The sequence below is a fragment of the Dromiciops gliroides genome, chromosome 5 (assembly GCF_019393635.1).
Source record: "Dromiciops gliroides isolate mDroGli1 chromosome 5, mDroGli1.pri, whole genome shotgun sequence".
Classification (NCBI taxonomy): Eukaryota; Metazoa; Chordata; class Mammalia; order Microbiotheria; family Microbiotheriidae; genus Dromiciops; species Dromiciops gliroides.
The window spans coordinates 36,332,997-36,355,165 of NC_057865.1; the positions used below are offsets into that span (position 1 = coordinate 36,332,997).

The following is a 22,169-nucleotide window of genomic DNA, read 5'->3' on the forward strand; positions in this document are numbered from 1 at the left end:
ATGTTCTGCCAGCCTCGCTATCTCTTTGTCACCCAATCCCTTCTAAGGTTTTCTGCTCAGTGGCCATTCTTCGCACTCATTTAACTTTTCTCTGTAAGGTCTGTGACTTTCTCTGAGCAAAGTTAGTCTCAGTAATCATCACCATTTCCCTTCTTAATGCATGTGACATGATTGGCCAGTGTGCCATAAAATAACCTTAGCTTGGGTGATCTTCCTTCCTGTATCCTTGGGACTGCCATTTTGGTTTTGCTTTTCCAATTTCCTTGACATTTTCTCTTCCTTAGTGCCAGTTAAGCCAATATTTAATATGAGATTTTTCTACTATTCTTCTTATATATTCCCACTCCTCAGAAGTTGATAGACTCTAATCCATGCGCCTGAATAGGAGATATCTATTGGATAATCAATCATCTTGATATTTTGATAAAAGTCATAGTTGAAAGGAACCCCCAAAGTCATCTAGTCCAACCCATACTCCAAGCAGCACCTTGGACAAGTGGTCAGCAAAACACTACTCAAACACTTTTTTTTTTTTTTAGTGAGGCAATTGGGGTTGAGTGACTTGCCCAGAGTCACACAGATAGTAAGTGTCAAGTGTCTGAGGCCAGATTTGAACTCAGGTACTCCTGACTCCAGGGCTGGTGCTCTATCCCCTGTGCCACCTAGCTGCCCGTACTCAAACACTTTTAATGTATATATGTGGAACAATTATAGCTTAATTTTAATGCCTGAACAAGATATATTTCTCATGTTCTTCAAAGGGAGACCATTTGGTTTTGGTCCATAGAGAATAACTGATCAAAATGGAAGCAAGGCATCCAATGGAGAGACAGAATAGAGAATAAAAGGAGAAAAAAGGTGTTAGCTCATTTAGAAGTTGGGTCCCGGGAGCAGCTAGGTGGTACAGGCACCATCCCTGGATTCAAGAGGACCTGAGTTCAAATCTGGCCTCTGACACTTGACACACACTAGCTGTGTGACCCTGGGCAAGTCACTTAACCCTCATTGCCCTGCTTCCCCCCCCCCCCAAAAAAAAAAAGAAGAAGAAGTTGGGGCCCCAGTGAGATTTGTACGTCAGGTAGCATGGCAGTTCTCACCAAAACTGGAAATAGTAATGAATTACAACTGTAAAGAGAATATCTCTTTACAAATAAGACAGCTTGTGGCCAAAAAGTATTTTGGCAGAAGAAACTCAGGTGAGTATTTTCTACTAAGTGAGACCAAATTAAATGCTAAGTGTTAAGAGTTCTCATTACAAGCTTGGCCTGAGAATTTGGAACTATTTTACCAGCTCCTCATGATCAGATCATATTCCTTTGGCATTATCCTCTAGTCCTCATTCTTTTCTGTTTCCTCCTATCTAATCTGTTGCGAAATCCTCTGTAACATACCTCCTTTACAGGCAGCTAAGTGGCGCTATAGCACCTAGAGTGCTAGGCCTGGTGTCAGGAAGACTCCTCTTCCTCAGTTCACATCTGGCCTCAGACACTTATTAGAAGTGTGACCTTGGGCAAGTCATTGACCTCAGTTTCCTCATCTGCAAAATGATAAATCACTTCAGGATCTTTGCTAATAAAACTCCGAAAGGGGACACAAAGAGTCAGACACAACAGAAATGGCTGAGCAACTTCAACACACAACCCTCTACTCCTGTGATGCCGCCGCAGTCTTGGTAAGAAGGCCCTTAGCACCTTGTAGCTGTACTGTTTCTCGAACCAGCTAGTTGGTCTCTCTGCCCGAGTTTCCCCCAACTCTGGTCTGCCCTCTGCTAACTGCCGAAGTGATTAACGCCTGTGTCTTCCACCACACTCACACCCCGTATTCATCCAACTCCATTGGTCCCCTGTTGCCCCCAGATTCCAAACCCTTCTGTCTTTCCAGTTCTCCTCTATCCCCTATAAGCCAGGGATGCCTTGTTCTTCCTCCTGCCAGACACCCTGTTCTCTGACTCGTGGCACGTCCCAGCCCTGGAATTCTCTTCCTCCCCATGTCACTGACCTGACTTCCTTAAAGACCCAGCTAGTAGCCTTCCTTTTACAGGAAGCCTTCCCTGATCTCCCTTAATGCTCATCCCTTCCTTCTGAGATGATCTCAGTTTATCCCATTTACAGTTTATCTGTACATTGTTGTTGGCATTTTCCCGCCATTAGATTGTAGCCTCTGAAATTTGGGGGTTTGAGTTTGGGGCCTTTCTTTATATTCCCAGTACTTAGCAGAGGACCCAGCACATAGTAGGCACTTAATAAATGCTTGTTGACATACTAATTGTTAGCCTGCTAGGTAGATCGTTTGAGTGCCCCACTTCATAATACCAAAAGAAAGCAAGGAAGACTTCTAACACATCAAGTAGACAAACTTATGGTAGCACATAGACAAGAGTTACAATTATACACCAGCACAAATGGGTTTGCCGTCTGCCTCACCAGAGGAAGTGTCTAGGTCATTACATCACATATACATTGGTACCTTATAGGGAAAAGGCACAAGAAATAAGGGACTGGGTAAAACGGTTTTCTAAGTCCCCAACCCTTGAAATAGTCAACAGAATCGCCAGTCATTTTCTTTGCCCTTCATTCTCCTAAATGAAAGTCATCTCATTCCCTGCTTTCCCCTTTTATTCTTTCTCTTCAGAATCTTCATATTTTCCATCTTCACAGCCAAAATTAAACCCTGATCAACTCGTGGCTATTTTATTATGATGTCCTCAGATCAGGAATTTTCTTTCAGCTGATTCATTAATACATAGTTGCCTGAATTCTCTGTCTCAAGCATGTTGTCTTTATCTTCCACTCAGAAATCTGCAGGTAATTCTGTTACCCTTATTACAGATAAACTTCTCTGCTGAGAATTTGGAACTCTTTACCAATTTTCCCTACTTTTTGTACTTTCCCTTCCCCACTCAGACAGCTATCATCATGTTACCAAGTACATTTCTACATGGACCCTCAGATAAACACTAATACTCTCTAAATACATGAATTATTTTACTTAGTATTGGAATGCCCTTTCCCATGTTCCCATGCAGCCCTAAAATCCTAGTTTAAAATTCACCGATAGGAAATCTTCCATGAGTAACCCTTCATCTGACGGTTTTGTCATAGTATTGCTATCCCCAGCCTCAATTTTTTTTTAATCTCTTTTATACCTATTTGGTAGTATATTAACTTATGTATATGGTTATATTGGTTTGAAATGTTCTTCAGTTGTTTCATATATGTGTATATATTTATATGTGTGTGTGTATATATATATATTATGTATGTGTGTATGTGAGATTTATCTTTCTAAATAGAATTTACAATCTCACAAAGCGGGGGGCTTTGTGTTCTCCTTTGTTTTTAGTCCATCCAGCCCTCAATGCATATGCAGTACAGAGTACTACATTTTGTTAGGAAAGCCAAAGTCATCACCAATATAATCATTAAAATTCTTTAAGATTTGTGTCCAGTTGGATAAGTTGTCCCTGAGAATCGTTCATTTAGACATGTATAGGGCTTCCATCTGCTCAGACATAGTTGGAGATGTTGTACACATCAAATCAGATCATACATGTGAAGTAAATATGGCCTGCCACTATTAATTAGGGGGACTTTGATATGTACAAAATAATTTTGTGGTATTTTTAGATTAAAGGATATTCCCTGTGAGGTCCAAGTATTTTTTCCCCTTTTTTCACTCCTATTTCATTAAAACATTAATGATGCTATAGGCAAAAGTTGGATGTAGATAAAGCCTTGAATAGAAACCCCAAAAAGCCCAGTGCTTCTCAGCAATAAGAATTTGCAGAAGTCTCTTTCAGCTGGGCTGCCTGCCTCAGGACTCTGTTTTCTTTTTTCAGGTTTCCTGAAATGCAGTATTTCCAACAAGAAAATGTGAGAAAAATTCTTACAGATGTTCTTTTCTGTTATGCGAGAGAAAACGAGCAGTTGCTTTATAAACAGGTAATGAAAATATCGTACAGGTGGCATCCATTGACTCAAAATTTTCTATACAGCTTGACAAATGATAGTGCAATAATGTAGGCTTTATTGTATCCAGAGTTGTATCATAATGCTCAAGCAATCAGAGAGATGCTTGTCAGCTGCATGCGAAGAAAAGTAAGCTCATTGACGCACATATGCTTCCTCCTCATTATAAGACATTCCACCAAATTGTCTTCTATAAGGCTGCTCAAGCTTTTCTTTCAACTTTTGGGAGTTTGTTTATAAACAGCCTTTTTGAAGCCAATCTAGTAATAAAACTTTCCATGGTTGTATGTATAAATATTGTATCCAAGTACAGCATTTATAAATATGTGAAATAATGGAAAAAGTTAGGAAATGTCCCGTTAGTCTCTAAAACTTAGCAAAAATTAGTTTCCAAAAGTTGCTTATAGCAATTGAAAATCTATATTTAGTTTCATCATTATCCTATTACCTGACCCACCACGCAGCCATTAACACTCAGAAAATTAATACATTACCTTTTCCAAAAGAGCAAATGTCCAGTGTTTAGTCACAGTATTTTAAGATATATTTAAGTTTATCATGACTTTCTTTTTAAGGACAGAGAACATAATTGGCTATATTGACTATATTCTGAAAACATTGATTGCCTAGAAAGGCATATGCTGAGTTTCTCCAGTTTTTTAAAACAATCAAATTTTACAGTATAAAAGATAAATTTATATCCTGGGTCAAGTATCAAAAAACATTCATCAAATTTTGACTAAACATCAAAAAACATCTATTACAGAAACAAAAGACCTAAAAAAGAATAGAATTAATTTGAAATTTTTGTATGTGATCAAGTCAAAAAATATTCAACATGCATTTTCCCCTTTTTTATGTTTGTGGTTAAGAACAAAAATTATATTAGGACAGTTCTGTACTAATGGAATACGCTTGTGCTGTTAGAGAACTAGAAACCCAATGTTGCCCAGCCCTACTATTTTCAATAAATGTGACCCAGAGCACTCATGTTGAAAAGTAGACAGGGAAATGGAGGATCACATTCTAGATAATTTAGACAAAGTCTATCATTTATTGAACAAGAAAGTAATGTTATCTGACTCCTGGGTATGACTTAAAAGGCTTAATTACCCCCTGTGCATGTTTAAAATCCTGTAGATTCTTTACTCAGAAATAATACCTTGCTGCAGAAGGACTGAATATTTAGCCAGATCAAATTTAAGAAAAAACCTTGAGTTTCATCACAAGCTGTTAAAGCTATTATTTTGTACTAGGTGACACCCCGTTTAACATAGACCATATTGTTAATAGTTATGGGATTTTATTGAATTAATGAGACTGTTATCATGTAGTAGAATGTCTTGCTGAGTTAATTGAAACTGCAGAGATTATATAAATGGTATTAATGAACTTTGACTGCCTGATGCCTCGGCTTTAATAAAGACTGCGTGGTGGGCTAAATGAACATAGGCAGATAAAAGAACAGGTTCAATCTTGTGAGCCTACAGGCTGTTGACAATGGAAACTTCTTTACCTTTATTTTCCACTGGTACAAATTTGGTTTTGCAGTACTTACTGAAGAATAGTTCAGCTGAGATAAAGCAGTGAGGCTGCAGAAATGCTGACAGTTTAGAGGAGAATAAAATGCACATTTTAGGGCCATGGAATAAAGGAGTACATCATTAAGTATGCTTTGTCACTTTTACAAAATATGAAACTTAGTCACTTTGAGCATCTCTTCTTCTGCCAGACCTTTCAGAGGATTCTACTGGAATTTCCATTTATGACTCCTCACCACATTTTGCTAGCTAACTCTTGAATGCAAATCTCCCCTCCATTCATGAGTCATTTTTTCTCAAAAACCCTTCCTAGTTCTTTGCACCTCTCTTATCCAATCACCATGTACTATTTTGTGCTTTGGTCATTATAAATGTCAGTTTTTAAACATGGTTTTCACGTAAGTCTCATGAGATTGTGATTGTCTGTTGACACAAACCTATTTAATATTAACTTTTTTGTATGTCATTGCCTTCTAATCTTCTGATACAAGTAAAAGTTGGGACTGCTTTGAGAGTTTTAAATTACTACCTGGGCAGGAACTTTTTAGCCTATTTACTCTGAGTGCTAATACTAGCACAGTATGTACTTCGTACTATGTTTGCCTTTTCATTGATTTATTAGATTAAATGACCACAGAAATCATAGGTTTCAATCTTTGAGGTACCTTAGTGATCGGCTGTTCCAAATCCCTAACTTTACAGATGAGAAAACAGACCCACAGGGGTCAAGTGACTTGCTCAAAGTCACATGGGTATTAAGTGGCAATTTACTTCAACCCACATCCTGTTACCCCAAATCTCGAGCTCTTTCTACTGCTCTGTAGAATCCCTTAAACTGCTGAGCTCACCATCATCCCATTCAGCAGATTAATCTGTAACAATTATTGTAATAGATGTTTCCTACTATATTAACTGACTTTAATACAGTGATTTAAGGTATGCACATTGATTTTACATATATTAACCATATAATTCACAGTAAGTTGTGAAGTGGATATATTCCTTTGATTATAAAACAATAATCAGCATATTGATCTAACTAAAATCCACCAATCCTTTGTTTTAAAATATGTGAAAAATTTCAAACTCCTAAAATGACCATACATTTTATGTGCTTTATGATACATACATCACTTTCAAGATTGCTATGAAAAGAGAATTAGAAAATCCAGATGAAAAAGATAGATGAATCTTAGCTGGGCTATGCTCATACTTTACTGTTTTACAAATATTTTCTGAGATGTATTAGGGAAATATAGGTGTTAGATATGAAACAATTAAAAATTTTCCATGTCAATTTTAGAAAAGGGTTCACTAAAGGAATTAGCATTTGACATTGTTTCCAAGTAGTGCCTGGAAACAGTGTCTGAGGAAGAGTGTGGCTAACCTAGAAAAAGGAATGAGGAGGAGAATCCTTTCTGCGACAGGGAGGCTACAGGGGGAAAAGGGTGTTGTCAGGAACTGGTGTTATGGATTTAGTGACTGGGAGATGGCACAACCCTCCGGTTTTAGATGCTTCTGGTTTTCCTAAGTGTCAAGCTTACCTGCTTACAGAACAACCAGTTCCAAAAGAATAGTCATTGCACCTGGGCAGAAAGAGACTCGGCTTTTAAAGGAGCATCATGAGGGAGTGGAAAGAATAGTTGTTCTAGGATCTTAAAATTGAAAGATTTTAACTTAACCTATGGGGAACACATAAAGTGTGTGCATATGTCTCTGTGTGGTCATGGGCCCAAGTTATATGAACAATACCTGGCCAGGCAACATAGTCTCATGGTGTATATTCTGATGGAGATGGATTTGAATTTCTTCTGTTGTTTTTTTCTTTCTTTCTTTCTTTCTTTCTTTCTTTTTTTTGGTGAGGTAATTGGGGTTAAGTGACTTGCCCAGGGTGACACAGCTAGTAAGTGTTAAGTTGTCTGAGGCCGGATTTAAACTCAGGTTTTCCTGAATCCAGGACTGGTGCTCTATCTACTGCGCCACCAAGCTGCCCCTGGATTTCTTGGTTTAAAAATATGATTTCATTTGCTCTTGGTGGGTTATTTGATCTGTGAGAGCTTGTCTTTAGGTTAGGAATTTTGACCAAAGTGCCTGTGACCACTTTATTTTCTGTCCTGACTGCTCTATAAACTTAGGGATTTACAGTTCAAGCTCATTTCCTGTGTTCTTCAAAGTGTTTTTTTGTTTGGGGTTTTTTGGTGAGGCATTTGGGGTTAAGTGACTTGCCCAGGGTCACACAGCTAGTAAGTGTTAAGTGTCTGAGGCTGGATTTGAACTGAGGTCCTCCTGACTCCAGGGCCAGTGCTCTATCCACTGCACCACCTAGCTGCCCCATTCTTCAAAGTTGACATCCTCACCCATGCCCTGACAGGAATTGGGTAAAGGGCCCAACAGTGACAGGTGTATAATGAAACAAAAATGAAATGGCCCCAAGTGATACCCCAGATTAAAACTTGCTCAGTTAAAGTCAATCATTTCAGAGTCCACTAACACAGAATTTATAATCACTTGGATAGCATTGTGCTAAAGTTTTCCTTTGCATCATCCCTGAGGGGCCGGGGGTGGGGGTTTGAGGGGAGGAGACAAAAATGTTTGTTAATTAAATTAACAATTTAAACAAGACTACTGGGGAATGTTTGCCTTATGGTTCTCCTGCACTTTCTCCATTTCCCCCAATGATTGTGTCTTTTCCTAAGTACCCTTCCAGAGCTCATGAGAGAAGCTGCCCAGCCAAAATAGGAGGGAGCACCATCCACCCTGCACAGACAGCGTAGGAGGTCGAGCTGTTCTCAGAAATGTACCACGGCCCCTAGTTCTAGCAAGATAAGCACATCCGTTGATCCACCTGGATTAGTCTCACTTGTGTCCTTGCAACACTGTTCACCAAGCCTATGTCTATAAAGGTTGGGTCAGTTGGGGCAGCTAGGCGGAGCAGTGGATAAAGCACCAACCCTGGATTCAGGAGGACCTGAGTTCAAATCCGGCCTCAGACACTTGACACTTACTAGCTGTGTGACCCTGGGCAAGTCACTTAACCCTCATTACCCCGTCCCCCAAAAAAAGATTGGGTCAGTGGTTTTCCCTGTGACTTTGCCAGCCTTCGACAGAAATGATGGAGGTGCCAAACCTTTGTTTGGGGCACATGACAAACAACCAGCTCCGAATGTGTGGGAAGCCAATTATTTGATGAAAAGTTGTGCAGTGGGTAGAGTTCTGAACCTGGAGTCAGGAAGACCTAAATTCAAATCCAGCCTCAGATACTTAGGAGCTGTGTGACCCTGGCCACATTACATAACCTTTCCCAACTTCAATTTCCTCATCTGACCCTACCTGGGAGCAATGACATAATCTATTTGATTATGGTTCTAGAATGAAAGGACGGAAAGAGGGGGGAAGGAAGGAAGAGGGAGTTACTCAGCTGGTGCTGATGCAGTTGGTGAGGTGGCTGTGAAACATGACCAAAACTGAGTCTTAGATGTTGCAGGTAACTGAAGTAACCCCTAATCTCAGCCAGAGCGAGGCATGAGGCTGGAGTGCCTATCACAAAGGGATGAAGTTCCCTAGGACTGTTTTGTGTCTGAGTGGCCTGTGAGATGGCATGGCAGTGAAGTACAGAAAGTCTGAAGAACTGCACCAGCCATTAAAAAAAAAAGGAGTGGCTTTACATGGTGATTTTATTCCATATCTAAAGAAGAAATGATTCCTGGGCTACATGTACTGTCCTTAACAACAGAGAAAGAAGACAATCTACCTGACTTCTTCAATGAGGCAGACATGGTCCTAACACCCAAACCAGTGAAGGACAAAGTAGTGTTGCTTTTTATTATAAACCATAATGATGAGTCAATATCAAAATCTAAATATTAAATAAAATATTATAAATATATCCAGGAATAATCATTGTGACCAAGTTGTATTTACATCAAGGTTGCAAAAATGGTTCAACATTAGAAAAATTAGTAGCATAGTGAAGCATATAACAGCAAAATAAAATAACATGTTATACCCATAAATTCAGAAAAGTCTTTTGGCAATATTGCAGTCATGTTTTTAAAAAACAAAACAAAACACTAAAAAGCCTTGGGGTGATCACATACACAAACTGTGTGGTCATATGCAAATATGAAGGTCATTTCTATAATCCAAAATCAAGAGCCAGCATTACAAGCAGTGGAGAAATCCTGAAAAATGATATGTGAACAAAAATAGCCACTCCCTTCATTGTTATTTGATATACTACCAAGTATACCAACAAATCAGTTCACTTTAACAAACATTTATTAAACACCTTCTGTGTTCAAGGCACGGTTCTAGACACTTGAGTTATGAAGACAAAAATCAAAGCAATCATTTATTGATGGTACATACACAGGGCAATGTAGAGGGGGCTTGATGTTACCAGATCTCAAATTATATTACAAAGCAATCATTATAGAACTATCTTTTACTAAATAAAAAATGAAAAATAGGTCAGAAGAAATAAAAAATGAACACCTAAAAGGAAATAAAAAAGATCATCTGTCATTTGCCAAAGCAAACAATACAATCAAGGCAGTGCAGTGAATAGAGTGCAAAACTTGGAAAACTTGGAGTCAACCTGAATTCATATCTTGACTCAAATACTAATTATGGAACCCTGTACAAATCACCTTTCTTACCCTGAGCCCTTGGGGGTCTCTAAGGTGCCTCCCACCTCTAAATCTATGATACTTTGAACTGAGAAAGGGACTCTGTTCTGAACATCTAGGAGAGTTGTAAAGGTATTGGCAGAAAAAATTTAGGCCATGTAACAATTGGAATGATGCCACCTGCTGGAGTACTACTGTAGGAAAGCTCCACCATGAGGAGAAGGCGCCTGAGGGCAAGCCATGTGGCTTTTCCCCTCTTAGAGTACATACTATAGTAAATTCCTAATGGATATAAAAACTAGGCATAAGCAGCCATACCATTTTTAAAATTAATGATAAAAGACTAAATCTTTTATAATAATAGATGGAGGAAAATCATAATATTTAAAATAGGGAGGAAATTATAAAAGCCAAATGGGTTATCTTGAATATATAAAACTATAATGATTTTGTGCAAACAAAATCCATGCAGCTAGAATTAGATGAAAACATAAGAATTTGTTATGTTTATTTGTTATAAAATGTCTTTGCTGTGAACATCTGATAAAAATCTTATACCTAAACTCTGTAGGAAATCGGTGTATAACTATTAAAAATAAGACATGAATCCTCCTTAAAAATAGAGAAGGAAGACAATCTACCCAACTTCTTCATGGTACCCAGACCAGTGAAGGATAAAGTAATGTTTAAAAAATCATAAGCCATTTTCTTAGTATCAAAGCCAAAATATTAAAATAAAATATTAATATATCCAAGAATAATTATTATGACCAAGTTGTATTTATAACAAGGTTGCAGGGATGGTTCAGTGTTAAGAACATTATTAACATTCACCAAGTATTCACAGGATATATACAGTTTTCAAAAAAATGAAACATAGACTATCATTCAGTAGCCATCTAAATAAGGTGCAGAATCATTAATATCTAATTAGTCAGGAAAAGCTTTGAGTAAGAGCTGGCTCTTCATCAAAGCTTTGAAAAATAATCACACAAAAAAAAAAGACTCATGGGTACAGAAATTTTATAGAATTATTTGTTTGTTTTGGTTTTGTAAGGCAATTGGGGTTAAGTGACTTATCCAGGGTCACACAGCTAGTAAGTGTCAAGTGTCTGAGGCAGGATTTGAACTCAGGTCCTCCTGACTGCAGGGTTGGTGCTCTATCCACTGTGCCACCTAGCTGCCCCTAGAATTTTTTGTAATGACATAACAGAAGGAATTGAAATATACACCCAACCATTTGGAAATGGCTGAACAAAGTATTATAGTGTAATGTTGTTATATCCTAAAGAATAATAAATCTCAAGAATTCAAAGAAACAGAAAGGTTTACTTGAAATGGTGCAGAGTGAAGAAATCAGTGTCCAAAGCACAATATACACAAGGACTATAAAAATGCAAATACACTAAAAAAATAAAACCAAACTCGGGTCAAATTCAACCAACATGATTGATAACAAGCTACTAGAATGAAATCATACAGTCTTCATCTTCTTTTCCTCTTTACCTATTTTTTTTTAATTTAACAAGACATTTTCTTCCTTTCCTTCTACCTCCTTCATGCCTTCTCCCTCCAAAACAATTATAAAAAGAAGAAAGTAACTAAGAAAATCCTCATAATAATCAAGCAAAGACAAATTCCTGCTTTGTCCTTGTCCAAAAACATGTCTCTGTCTGCATATTTAGTCCATCAGCTTTCTGGGAACTGTTGGAAACTGTTCTTCCATCATTGATCCTCTGAAGTAATGACTGGCAATTGCTTTGCTGAGAATTCTTAATCCTAGGTAAACTTAGAGAAATTTGTATGAACTGATACATAGAGAAGTGTGCCAAACTAGGAGAACCATTTAGACTATTAAAACATCCTCTTTTCCTTTTAATGTTCAGTAAAGTAGAAAGCAGTGTTCCATAAGCTTAGCAACTCTATTAGGCAATTTTGCTTAACATTTTCAGTGAATATTCTTTGTAAAGGTGTGTAGGAAGTAACTATTAATGTCAAACTCATGTATCAACATTTTTTAAAAGGCACAATGGACAAGCATTTCTATAAGTTGCTTGTCCATAATATAGTTCATATATAATTTCTCATACTTTGTCTTGATGTTTGATATAGATTAGAAAACTTAGTATTACAGAATGGTCAGGTATTATAAGCTCATTAACAAAAATAATTCAGTTTGGTTCATTTTATTTAAAGTATACTCTTGGGGCAGCTAGGTGGCGCAGTGGATAGAGCACTGGCCCTGGATTCAGGAGGTCCTGAGTTCAAATGTGGCCTCAGACACTTAACACTTACTAGCTGTGTGACCCTGGGCAAGTCACTTAACCCCAATTGCCTCACCAAAAAATAAAGTAGACTCTTAATTTCTGGAAAAGCAAGTAAATGAATAGCTAATGATCTGAACATATAATATAAATATTTCCTCTTCACATGTTGGAGGTAGATATCTAACTCATTTTGAAAACAGCAGCAAAATAAATATCAACTACTTAGCAACCCTAGCTAATCCAATATAGGAGCTATTATATTCTTCCTTTTTCACTTAGAATATAGTTTCTTGAACTTTTAATGGTGAATTTTAGAAGTCATGAATTCTTATATGGGATCAGATAGCACAGCTTTTACTTTCATATTGAATAAATCCACATAAATCATCAGCATTTCTATACATGACCAACAAAGTCCAGCAGCAAGAGAAAGAAAAAGAAATTCCATTTAAAGTAACAGTAGATAATATAAAATACTTGGGAGTCTACTTGCCAAGACAAACCCAAGAACTCTATGAACACAACTACCAAACACTCTTCACACAAATCAAATCAGATCTAAATAATTGGAAAGATATCAATTGCTCATGGATAGGCAGAGTTAATATAGTAAAAATGACAATACTGCCTAAATTAATTTACTTATTCAGTGCCATACCAATCAGACTACCTAAAAATTATTTTATAGAGCTAGGAAAAATAATAACAAAATTCATCTGGAAAAACAAAATATCAAGAATATCCAGGGAAATAATGAAAAAAAAATTCAAAGGAAGGTGGGTTAGCAGTACCAAACCTGGAGCTTTACTATAAAGCGGCAGTCATCAAAACTATCTGGTACTGGCTTAAAAATAGAGTGGTAGATGAATGGAATAGGCTAGGCTCAGGAAATGCAGTAGTAAATGACACTAGTAATGTAGTGTTTGATAAACCCAAAGATCAGTCTGTCTAGGGGAGGGGGGAGGGAGGGAGAAAAATCTGAAATTGGAAAGCTTGTATAAACAAAAGTTGAGAACTATCTTTACATGTAACAGAAAAAATAAATTAATTAAAATGTAAAAGCAAGTAGTCCATAATAGAGATTAATGTTTTCATGTACAGTTGTTATATTCTGTCCTACTTAGTATATGGAAGTGATTATGGGTTGGGAGAAGGAGTAAGTTCAGAAGAAAAAAAGCAAGATAATGACTACTGTTTTGGATAATTTGAGTTTGAGATTTCTGCAAGCTGAAATGTCTCATAGTCAGGTGGAACCATGAGATTGGGGCTAAGAAGAGTAGGACTGGATATGTATATCTTGGAAAGTTTTACGTAGAGATGATAATTGTGTCTGTGGGAGCTGATGAGATCATCAAGTATATAAGAGTAGGCAGGAGGTGTGGTGATGGAAGGCAAGCAACTGATAACACAGTTGAACAGTGTTCTTCCTTCTCCAGAGGGAGGCTGGTGACCAGTCAGCATACAAGTGTGATAGAATGACTCTTCACTTCTCCTCCTCACAGAAGACTGTGAATGAAGATGGGTGGGGTATCAGTGTCCAACCAGAGGCAGGAAAGGGAACACTGGAAGGAAGGTTGGAAAAGAACTTCCTGAGTTTCTATCCCTCCTGTATGCATTTGATAGGTGGCATAGTACATGTAGCGAGAGCATCTCCAAATGGGGAGATCAGGAAAGACGTTGTGTATCAGGTAGTACCTGAGCTGATCTTTGCAGGAAGCTTGGGATTCTGAGGAATGAAGATGAGAAAAGAATCAGTTCTATGTGAAGGCCCAAAGGGAGAAAGGGGATGCCTACTTCCATGGATGGCTGCTGGCCAGTTTGACTGCCATGGAGAATACAAACATGGGGAAGCTGTAATCAAAAGCAGACCTAGGAGGCATTTAGGAGGCACAGTGGATAAAGTACAGGCCCTGGATTCAGGAGGACCTGTGTTCAAATCTGGCCTCAGACACTTGACATGTACTAGCTGTGTGTGGCCTTGGGGAAGTCACTTAACCCTCATTGCCCCCCCCCCAAAAAAAAAGCAGACCTAGGAGCACTTAGTGTAGGAACTATGCTTAATTATATAAATAGTCCCTGAGAGCAATGTCACTGTGTCCAAAAAGTTTATTAATTGATCTTCATGACAATGATCCTGAGCCATTAAGGTAAAGTAAAATTATGTTTATTAACTTCTGCTTTAGAAGAGAGCCAAGATAACCATCAAAATATTCAAGAAGGAAAAATTTTGTCAGACCCATAGGGGTGGTGATAAGATTATCTTGAAAATTCACATGTAACGGTGTATTTACCTATTCTCCCAGAAAAATGAACTTAACTATTATAGGATATCTTGGTAATTTAATATTAAATATTGTTACTTATGTTCAATTAATCCTTAGGACTAGCATGTCATAATATAAGTTCAGTAGTGAATTATATTGATTAAATTAATAAGTGAAATTTAATCTAAAACCTTTGAATTTTCAGAAGAAAAAATCTCTTGCTTTTTTAAAAAAATATTTTACAAGATAAACATAATGAAAACTATATTTTTAAAGCCTTTGTTTCTTTGTCATATTCTCAAAAGGTAGGGACCTTTCGTTCTCCACCATTCTAAGCTAGCTGACTCCAGCTCTTCTCAAAAGCTACTGACATCCTAATTCTGAACCATTATACAATGAAAACATTGGGTGTAATTTCCTCCGGTCTACTTTTCTCCATTACCCTTCTTACTGCAGATCTTTCTGCTGAAGCTCATGATTGTAATTTGCATAAATGAAATTCATATTTATGAGCATAGTTCTTGTAGCAACTGACAGGTGCAAGGTTGTCTACCATGCCAATTTATTGTCTGCTGTGTCATTTAAAAGAAAACCACTCACTGTATCTTGGAGAAGAATAAATGCTGTGGTTCAGTTGGAATTGACAGTTTTTAAAAAAGGAGACAACTTTTTTTGATGCTATATGATTTTTTCTTCTTTTATAGTATATGATGATGTTACTGGCTATTGCAGATTATAGAAATACATCTTCGTAGTGTGCTGTAATCTAATGAATTCAACCTCTTTTTTCTCATTTTCTTCTTACATCTCAGGGTATGCATGAGCTGTTAGCACCGATAGTCTTTATCCTACATTGTGACCATCAAGCTTTCCTACACGCCAGTGAATCTGCACGGCCAAGGCAAGTCTTCACTCCAAGTAGTCTTCATTAGCCACTAATTATTGCCCACCTGTACTTTCAGTTCCATTATAATTCCCCTGTCCCTCTGTCCTCCCCTTTAAGGGCTTTTTAGTAAAGGGGTACTAACTGAGTAACTAAACATGTTTTTTAAAAAATAAAAAAACAGTGGGATGGGATCCATTCATTAAGTAATCTCTCTTTGTCATAATTGGTGGTGTTCAGTCATTTCAGTTGTGTCTGACTCTTCATGACCTTATTTGGGGTTTTCTTGGCAAAGATACTGGAGTTGTTGGCCATTTCCCTCTCCCATCTCATTTTACAGATGAGGAAACTGAGGCAAACAGGGTGAAATTACTTGCCCAGAGTCACACAGTAAGTGAATGAATCCATATTCAAACTCAGGTCTTCCTGACTAGAGGCTTGACAACTGTATTCATTGCGCCACCTAGCCACCTCCTTTGCTAAAGTGGGTAGTTTTAATGCTGGGTTAGCTTAGTAAGATTCCAGGGAAGCCAAACTAGTGATATTCAGTCTATCCTATGGAAATTGACTTATTCCCAAATGAATCCATTGAAATTTTTCTCTGGTTAGTAGAATCCATGTTTCAACATGCATTGAAAACATTTGTTTTCTTTAAAGTCCAGTCTAGAACTTTGAGAATTCCCTTGTTTTCCTTTTTTATGGCAGATTGAGGGCCCCATCTGTAGAGAATCCTGGGACTCTAACTGTGTGTAGAGTGCTATTACAGCCTGGCAGCAATACAGAGATGCAGTCTAGTCGGATGAAAGCAGTAACCGTAATACATCCCTTATTGAGATAAAGGTGAAAATCACACTGAGCTTGTGCCCATAAACAGCTCTAAGTTCAGCTAGAATCTCGACCCCCAGTTTCCAGGCTCTCCTCTCCAGATCAGTCCTACATCATTTGCTAAAGGAAATGAACTGCCATAAAGATGAAATGAAAAGTCCCTGCCACTAATGAAATGAAGCCGTGACAAAGATAACCCCAAACAGTAAATAATTCAAAGATCATTTAATTTGTCACTCAGTAAAACAAGCAGATTATGCTGGTGGTGAAGTTAATTTGTATATGCTAAGATAGACTGACTAGATGGAAAGAATCTCAGCATTTCAGTGATAGAAGCAAACTGAGGGGGTAGCCAGTCCACAGTACCGGTCAGCCAGGTGACACCATAGTGCACAGAGCACCAGGCCTGGAGGCAGGAAGATTCACCTTCCTGAGTTCAAATCTGGCCTCAGCCTCTTACTAGCTTTGTGACCCTGGGCAAGTCACTTAACCCTGTTTGCCTCCATTTTCTCATCTGTCACATGATCTGGAGAAGGAAATGGCGAACCACTCCGGTATCTCTGCCTAGAAAATCCCAAATAGGGTCACAAACAGTTGAATATGACTGAAAATTACTGGACAACAGTCCACAGTATGTGATCAGGACCACCTTCCAGAACATACCTGAGAAGTGGTCATTTGGCCATTGCTGGCCCATCTCCAGCTCCGGAAAAAGAGTGCAAGAGTGAAGGAAGAGGAAAGAAGAATGGTTGTGAATAATCTAGAATGTATATGATCCGTATTTGGCTAATAAAAATGTTGATACAGGGTATTTCACCAGATTTTTCCCCACTTTATTAATTTACTGGAAATTTGCATGTTAGTCTATCTTTATTCCTGACTCTAACCAATCTTCTCCTCCTGCTGCCTTTCTTAATCCAAGTTCTAATCCAGCTTGATGAGTCTGAATCCCCGCTCTCATTTTTCCCCTGCTCCATCTGAAATTCCTCTTCTTTCTTGGCCAGACTCAGCCCCGCCTCATTCCCCTTGTCCCTGCCCCCTGTGAAAGGGGTGATTTCTCCTTCTTCTCTTAAAATCCTAAAGGCATTTTATTGGAATTTCTCCTTTTTACTTCTCTCATTCTCCCTTATGAAACAGCTCTTTTTGTACTTTGACCTTCCTCTGCTTCCGCTGGATTATAAGTGTCTTGTCTGTCTTTTACTCAGCATTCTAGCTCTTTTAACCCAGTAAGTTGTAATAATCATATTTGTGTTTACTTTCCAGCCAAATATGTTAATCTTCCTGTGTTTTTTAAAGCTAAAAAATTTTAACTTTAATTTCTACATAAAATTTCTTCTGAAATATCCAGTGTGCTTATTACAGTAGTATGTTTATATGAATTGTTTTTGTATGTTTTTATTTTAAAAATTACATACCCTCAAATATTGTGTATGGGATTCACTTCATTTAAATTAATAAAGGATATGGGACTGATACAAGGGAGGGCAAAACTAGGAGGCAAAAGGGGAATGGGCAAAAGAAAGGTGAGGCTGATAGAAGGGAGGGGGGAATGAAGGAGGTGGTGGCCTGAAGCAAAGCACTGGTGAGAAGGGATGGGGGAAAGGAGAGAGGAAAGTATAAAAAATAAAGGATAGTTTGTTGCCCAGGTCAGGGACAATGGGGGGGGGGGGGGGAAGGTTCTTTAATCAATAGGCTTTATCCATCAAAAAAGTTAAGTAATAATGTAGACTAGATTGATAAGAAGAGCTGTCACTGATTAATTGCTGTTAAAATACAATAAAAATAGAAGCTATTAAAGCAAAATAAATTAATGTTTTGATATTGCAAATTTGACCAGTAATCATATTTTTTTTTTCTGTTTTGGACAAACAGTGATAGATTGTAGAGTAATCAATTATTCTAGATCAAGCATAGTCAAGGTATCTATTGTGACATTCAGTAATTTGTTATTTGGAATAATAAGATAGCTACTTCATTGTAGTGCAGACGAAGCGACTAATTTGTTTTTGATCTTAATAGAAAGGAAAGACTTTATTTATTCAATAGAGGTTCTCTTTTCATTTAAGAGGACTAATTTTTCTCATTTGAACTGTATGGAGGAATATGGTTTTCTTTATAGTGGTAAATGCAGCATGCTGACCCAAATACAAACTTTGATTATTCACTTGTGTTTTCTTTTGTTTAAGTGAGGAAATGAAAGCTCTTTTGAACCCTGAATATCTGGAACATGATGCCTAGTAAGTATAAAAACTGTTTTGACATGTTCTTTTCAATAACTCCTACGTTGTGGCAATTAATAACCACTCTCCTCTTCCATTTTTAGTGCAATGTTTTCACACCTTATGGAAACTGCTGAACCCTGGTTTTCGACTTTTGAGCATGATGGTCAGAAGGTGAATGCTTTAAAAATCTTTACTATATTTGTTTCCCATTCATTCCCAACATAAATGTTGAGGGGTGATCTGGAGAGTACAGAGGGGTTAATAAAGCAGGGTTGATGTTCTCCCCCGAAATTAATTCAGCAAAAGAAATTCCCGAGTCATCAATATCCATGTGATGTTCAGAAAAGACAGTTACCAAACAGACATACTACAGATATAGTTGATGTCCATGGACAGTATAAAACGTTTTAGTGCTGTAGAGAATAATTACTTGGGTTACAGATTTCCATAAAAAATTAGAATATACGCTGATTATCTATGTTTCATTGCATCTTGATGAACCCTGAATCTGCCTGGGCTTACTTTCAGTGGAATGGGGAGAACCGTTAAAGAGGGAAATTAATTAGGAGGACATAGAATAGATGGTCAGCTTAGGTAGTTAACATCCATGAACTTGTGATTTTTTTTTTATATATATCTGTATTCCAATTTAATTTGGTTTTCTTTGTCATCGTTTCTGTTATTGAAAAACATTATTCTGAGGAGGAGTCCATAGATTTCAGCAGATACTGCCAAAGAGTTCCAAGACTCAAGCCCAGATTAAGAGCTTCTGCTTTAGAGGCTCATCTCTAAGCACATGTATGGGGAACAGGCCGTACGGCTGGTCATGAGGTGAGCCCAGATGTGACCTGGATTTTGGGGGGAAAGCTGCAATGGTTCACTGAGCCTCAGCTTCCCATGAAATAAAAGTCCCAACTTTTCAGTAGTACCGTTCTGCCAGCCTTACCAAGTGTCAGGGAACTGTGCTGAGTGTGAACAAACCCCAGCATTGTAAGGACTAGGGAACGCAGAGGAAAAACAAGAGTAAAAGGCATGTTGCAGGAACTGTGAGATAGCGGGAGAGAAGATCATGGGCAACCCCAGTGTCGGTGCTGTTGCCTTGTCAGGCCTCAGGCCCACTGGGTGGATCCCCTATGACAAATTCCATGGGGTGGATGCCCACAAGCAGCACACAGGATAGACAGACATGAACAGACTGCGGTCTGTCTTATTAGAGAGAACTCCTGCGTCAGTGATCTCACGGAAAGATGTAGATACTTGAGCATCATAAAAATTGGCATCCTTGACACTACCAGAAGGAATCGTAGACATCTTCTAGGCCTATGGAGTCGTTAGTCAGGGACACTCTCAGCAGGTCCCTTAACATCCAGCTAGCTGTACCTCTGTCGGCTTCTTAGCAGGCGATTGGAAACTGGTGCTGGTAGCTTGGGAAAAACTCACTTGAGTGAATTTTAACACATTAGCATTCCGGTGGTCAGCACTTTGAGCAGTCACTTCTAATGTAAAATTGGCCCTTCTCAAGAGAATTTGTGTTTTAATAATTGAATATTATATAAAACAGAAAATACTTTTATTTTCTCAGTGATACCTAATGTAATTTGAGATTGATATTCATGTTAGGTAAATTGACTTGGAAGGTGTATGATGATTATGTAATTTGAAAGAGACAACAGACATTTCCTTTTTATTTTGGGGGGGCAGGTCAATGACAGTTAAGTGACTTTCCCAGGGTCACACAGCTAGTAAGTGTCTGAGGTCAAATTTGAACTAAGGTCCTCCTGATTCCAGGGTTGGTGCTTTATCCACTGTGTCACCTAGCTGCCCCCAACAGACTTATTTCTATGAAAATAGATATAACAATTTCTTTTCTTTTTTTCTTAAAGGCTTAAGTTTTAGCTTTAAAAAGCAAAATGTCAATGATACCACTACTACTAATGGCACAGAATCAAATATGGCCATGCCTTAAATGTCTGTGCATATTTAGTGGTAATATATACATTTTTTAAAAAAAATCTAGGGGCAGCTAGGTAGCACAGTGGATAGAGCACCGGCCCTGGATTCAGGAGGACCCGAGTTCAAATCTGGCCTCAAGACACTTTACACACTTAGTAGCTGTGTGACCCTGGGCAAGTCACTTAACCCCAATTGCCTCTCACACACACACATACACACAAGCCCCCCCCCCCCCCAAAAAAAAAAAAAAAGAGTCTGGATGAGAATTTCAGCACTTAAAAAAAAATCTAAACCCATGATTTCTTACTTCAAATTGCCTGATGAACCAAGAAAGGAAGTAATTTGCTTGTGGTCATATACCTGATAAATGTCAGAGGCAAGATTCTTCCCAGATCTTCCTAACATTAAGGCTGACCCTCTAGCCTCCATGCCAGACGGATTCTCATTGTATGCACCATGTCATCCAGTTATTTTAAGTGTCTAAGACAACACAGTGAAAAACAGTCCCTTTATTGGAAGCAGTCAAAGGCAACTTCGAAACATTCACATTAATTCCACAGAAAAGTCAACATATAAGTTTCCTACAAAAAGGAATATGTGATAAAAATGCTTATTGATTTTCCATTTAATGAATCCACTCCTTTCTCTTTTGAAGTTCCTACAAATGAAAATAAGTTGAACTTTTCCCATTCAGTTATTCTGGTTCCATCTGATATTGACAATGTAGTAGATATGCATTTCACATTTCCGTGCCTGTGAGTATTTATCCTGTGCCAGCTGCCAAGGGTGTGGCACTCTTGCTAGATGCAATTACATGCTCTACCCTCAGGGAGCTTTCTTTCCAGAGATTGATATCAGGCAGTGGAGCAGTATAAATTTAGGCCTAAAGGTGTATCTTCAAAAGACAACAAACCATTCACACAAATGACATCGTATTCTTATTATGATAATTATTCTTAAGTTTGAAAATCTGTTTCTTGGGATTCTTACCTTTAAACATTTCATTAAATACATTTATACTGTTTGCAAATAGAAAGTTTCATGGTTCTTTTTATAGTTAAAGATCTCCCCCTTTCAATGTCTTAAGATATTTATAATTGACAGATGCAAATAACATTCTTTGTTATGAAAAGAAATCCAGGAGGTAAGGGAATATTCTGCATCACATTTATCTTCCATTATGATTTCAATGGAAGATAAGCTAAGCTGTTTAGCATGTAAGTGATCATCAGCATTACTTTCTACTTTCTTAAATTTAAGAGATTTTTATCTTAAGTATTCTGAGCAAAGGGAAAATATTTTTAATGTACAGTTTATGCCTGCAGTCTTTAATAGACCACACAAGAGCCCCTATCAAGCATCAGAATAATAGACTACACATGCTATTGATTTAATGACAACTCATACTACTCATACTAGAAATTGATCTGATTTCATTAAACTAAACATTTTTAACAGGTTCATTCAGGATAGATTCCCTCCCAAGACTTACACAATAAAGATCATATTTCCTACAGAGATATAATTTATCCAAGCCTCCCAAAAATGATTTATCTTCTGGTTTTTGGTATAATTGATAAAAATCGTACCTAGGAAAAAAAATACTTCAGACTGACTG

The 22,169-nt window shown here is 37.8% G+C and overlaps 1 protein-coding gene across 16 annotated transcripts in view; it reads left to right on the forward strand.

The window, feature by feature from the left end:
* TBC1D5 (TBC1 domain family member 5) overlaps positions 1-22,169 on the forward strand; it is a 611,040-nt gene that overhangs the window by 376,358 nt on the left and 212,513 nt on the right. For all 16 annotated transcript variants that reach the window (XM_043966947.1, XM_043966952.1, XM_043966957.1 and 13 more), the window contains 4 exons: positions 3,839-3,941; positions 15,481-15,569; positions 18,563-18,613; positions 18,700-18,769. In XM_043966947.1, the coding sequence (XP_043822882.1) occupies positions 3,839-3,941; positions 15,481-15,569; positions 18,563-18,613; positions 18,700-18,769 (313 nt within the window). The remainder of the gene's footprint in view (positions 1-3,838; positions 3,942-15,480; positions 15,570-18,562; positions 18,614-18,699; positions 18,770-22,169) is intronic.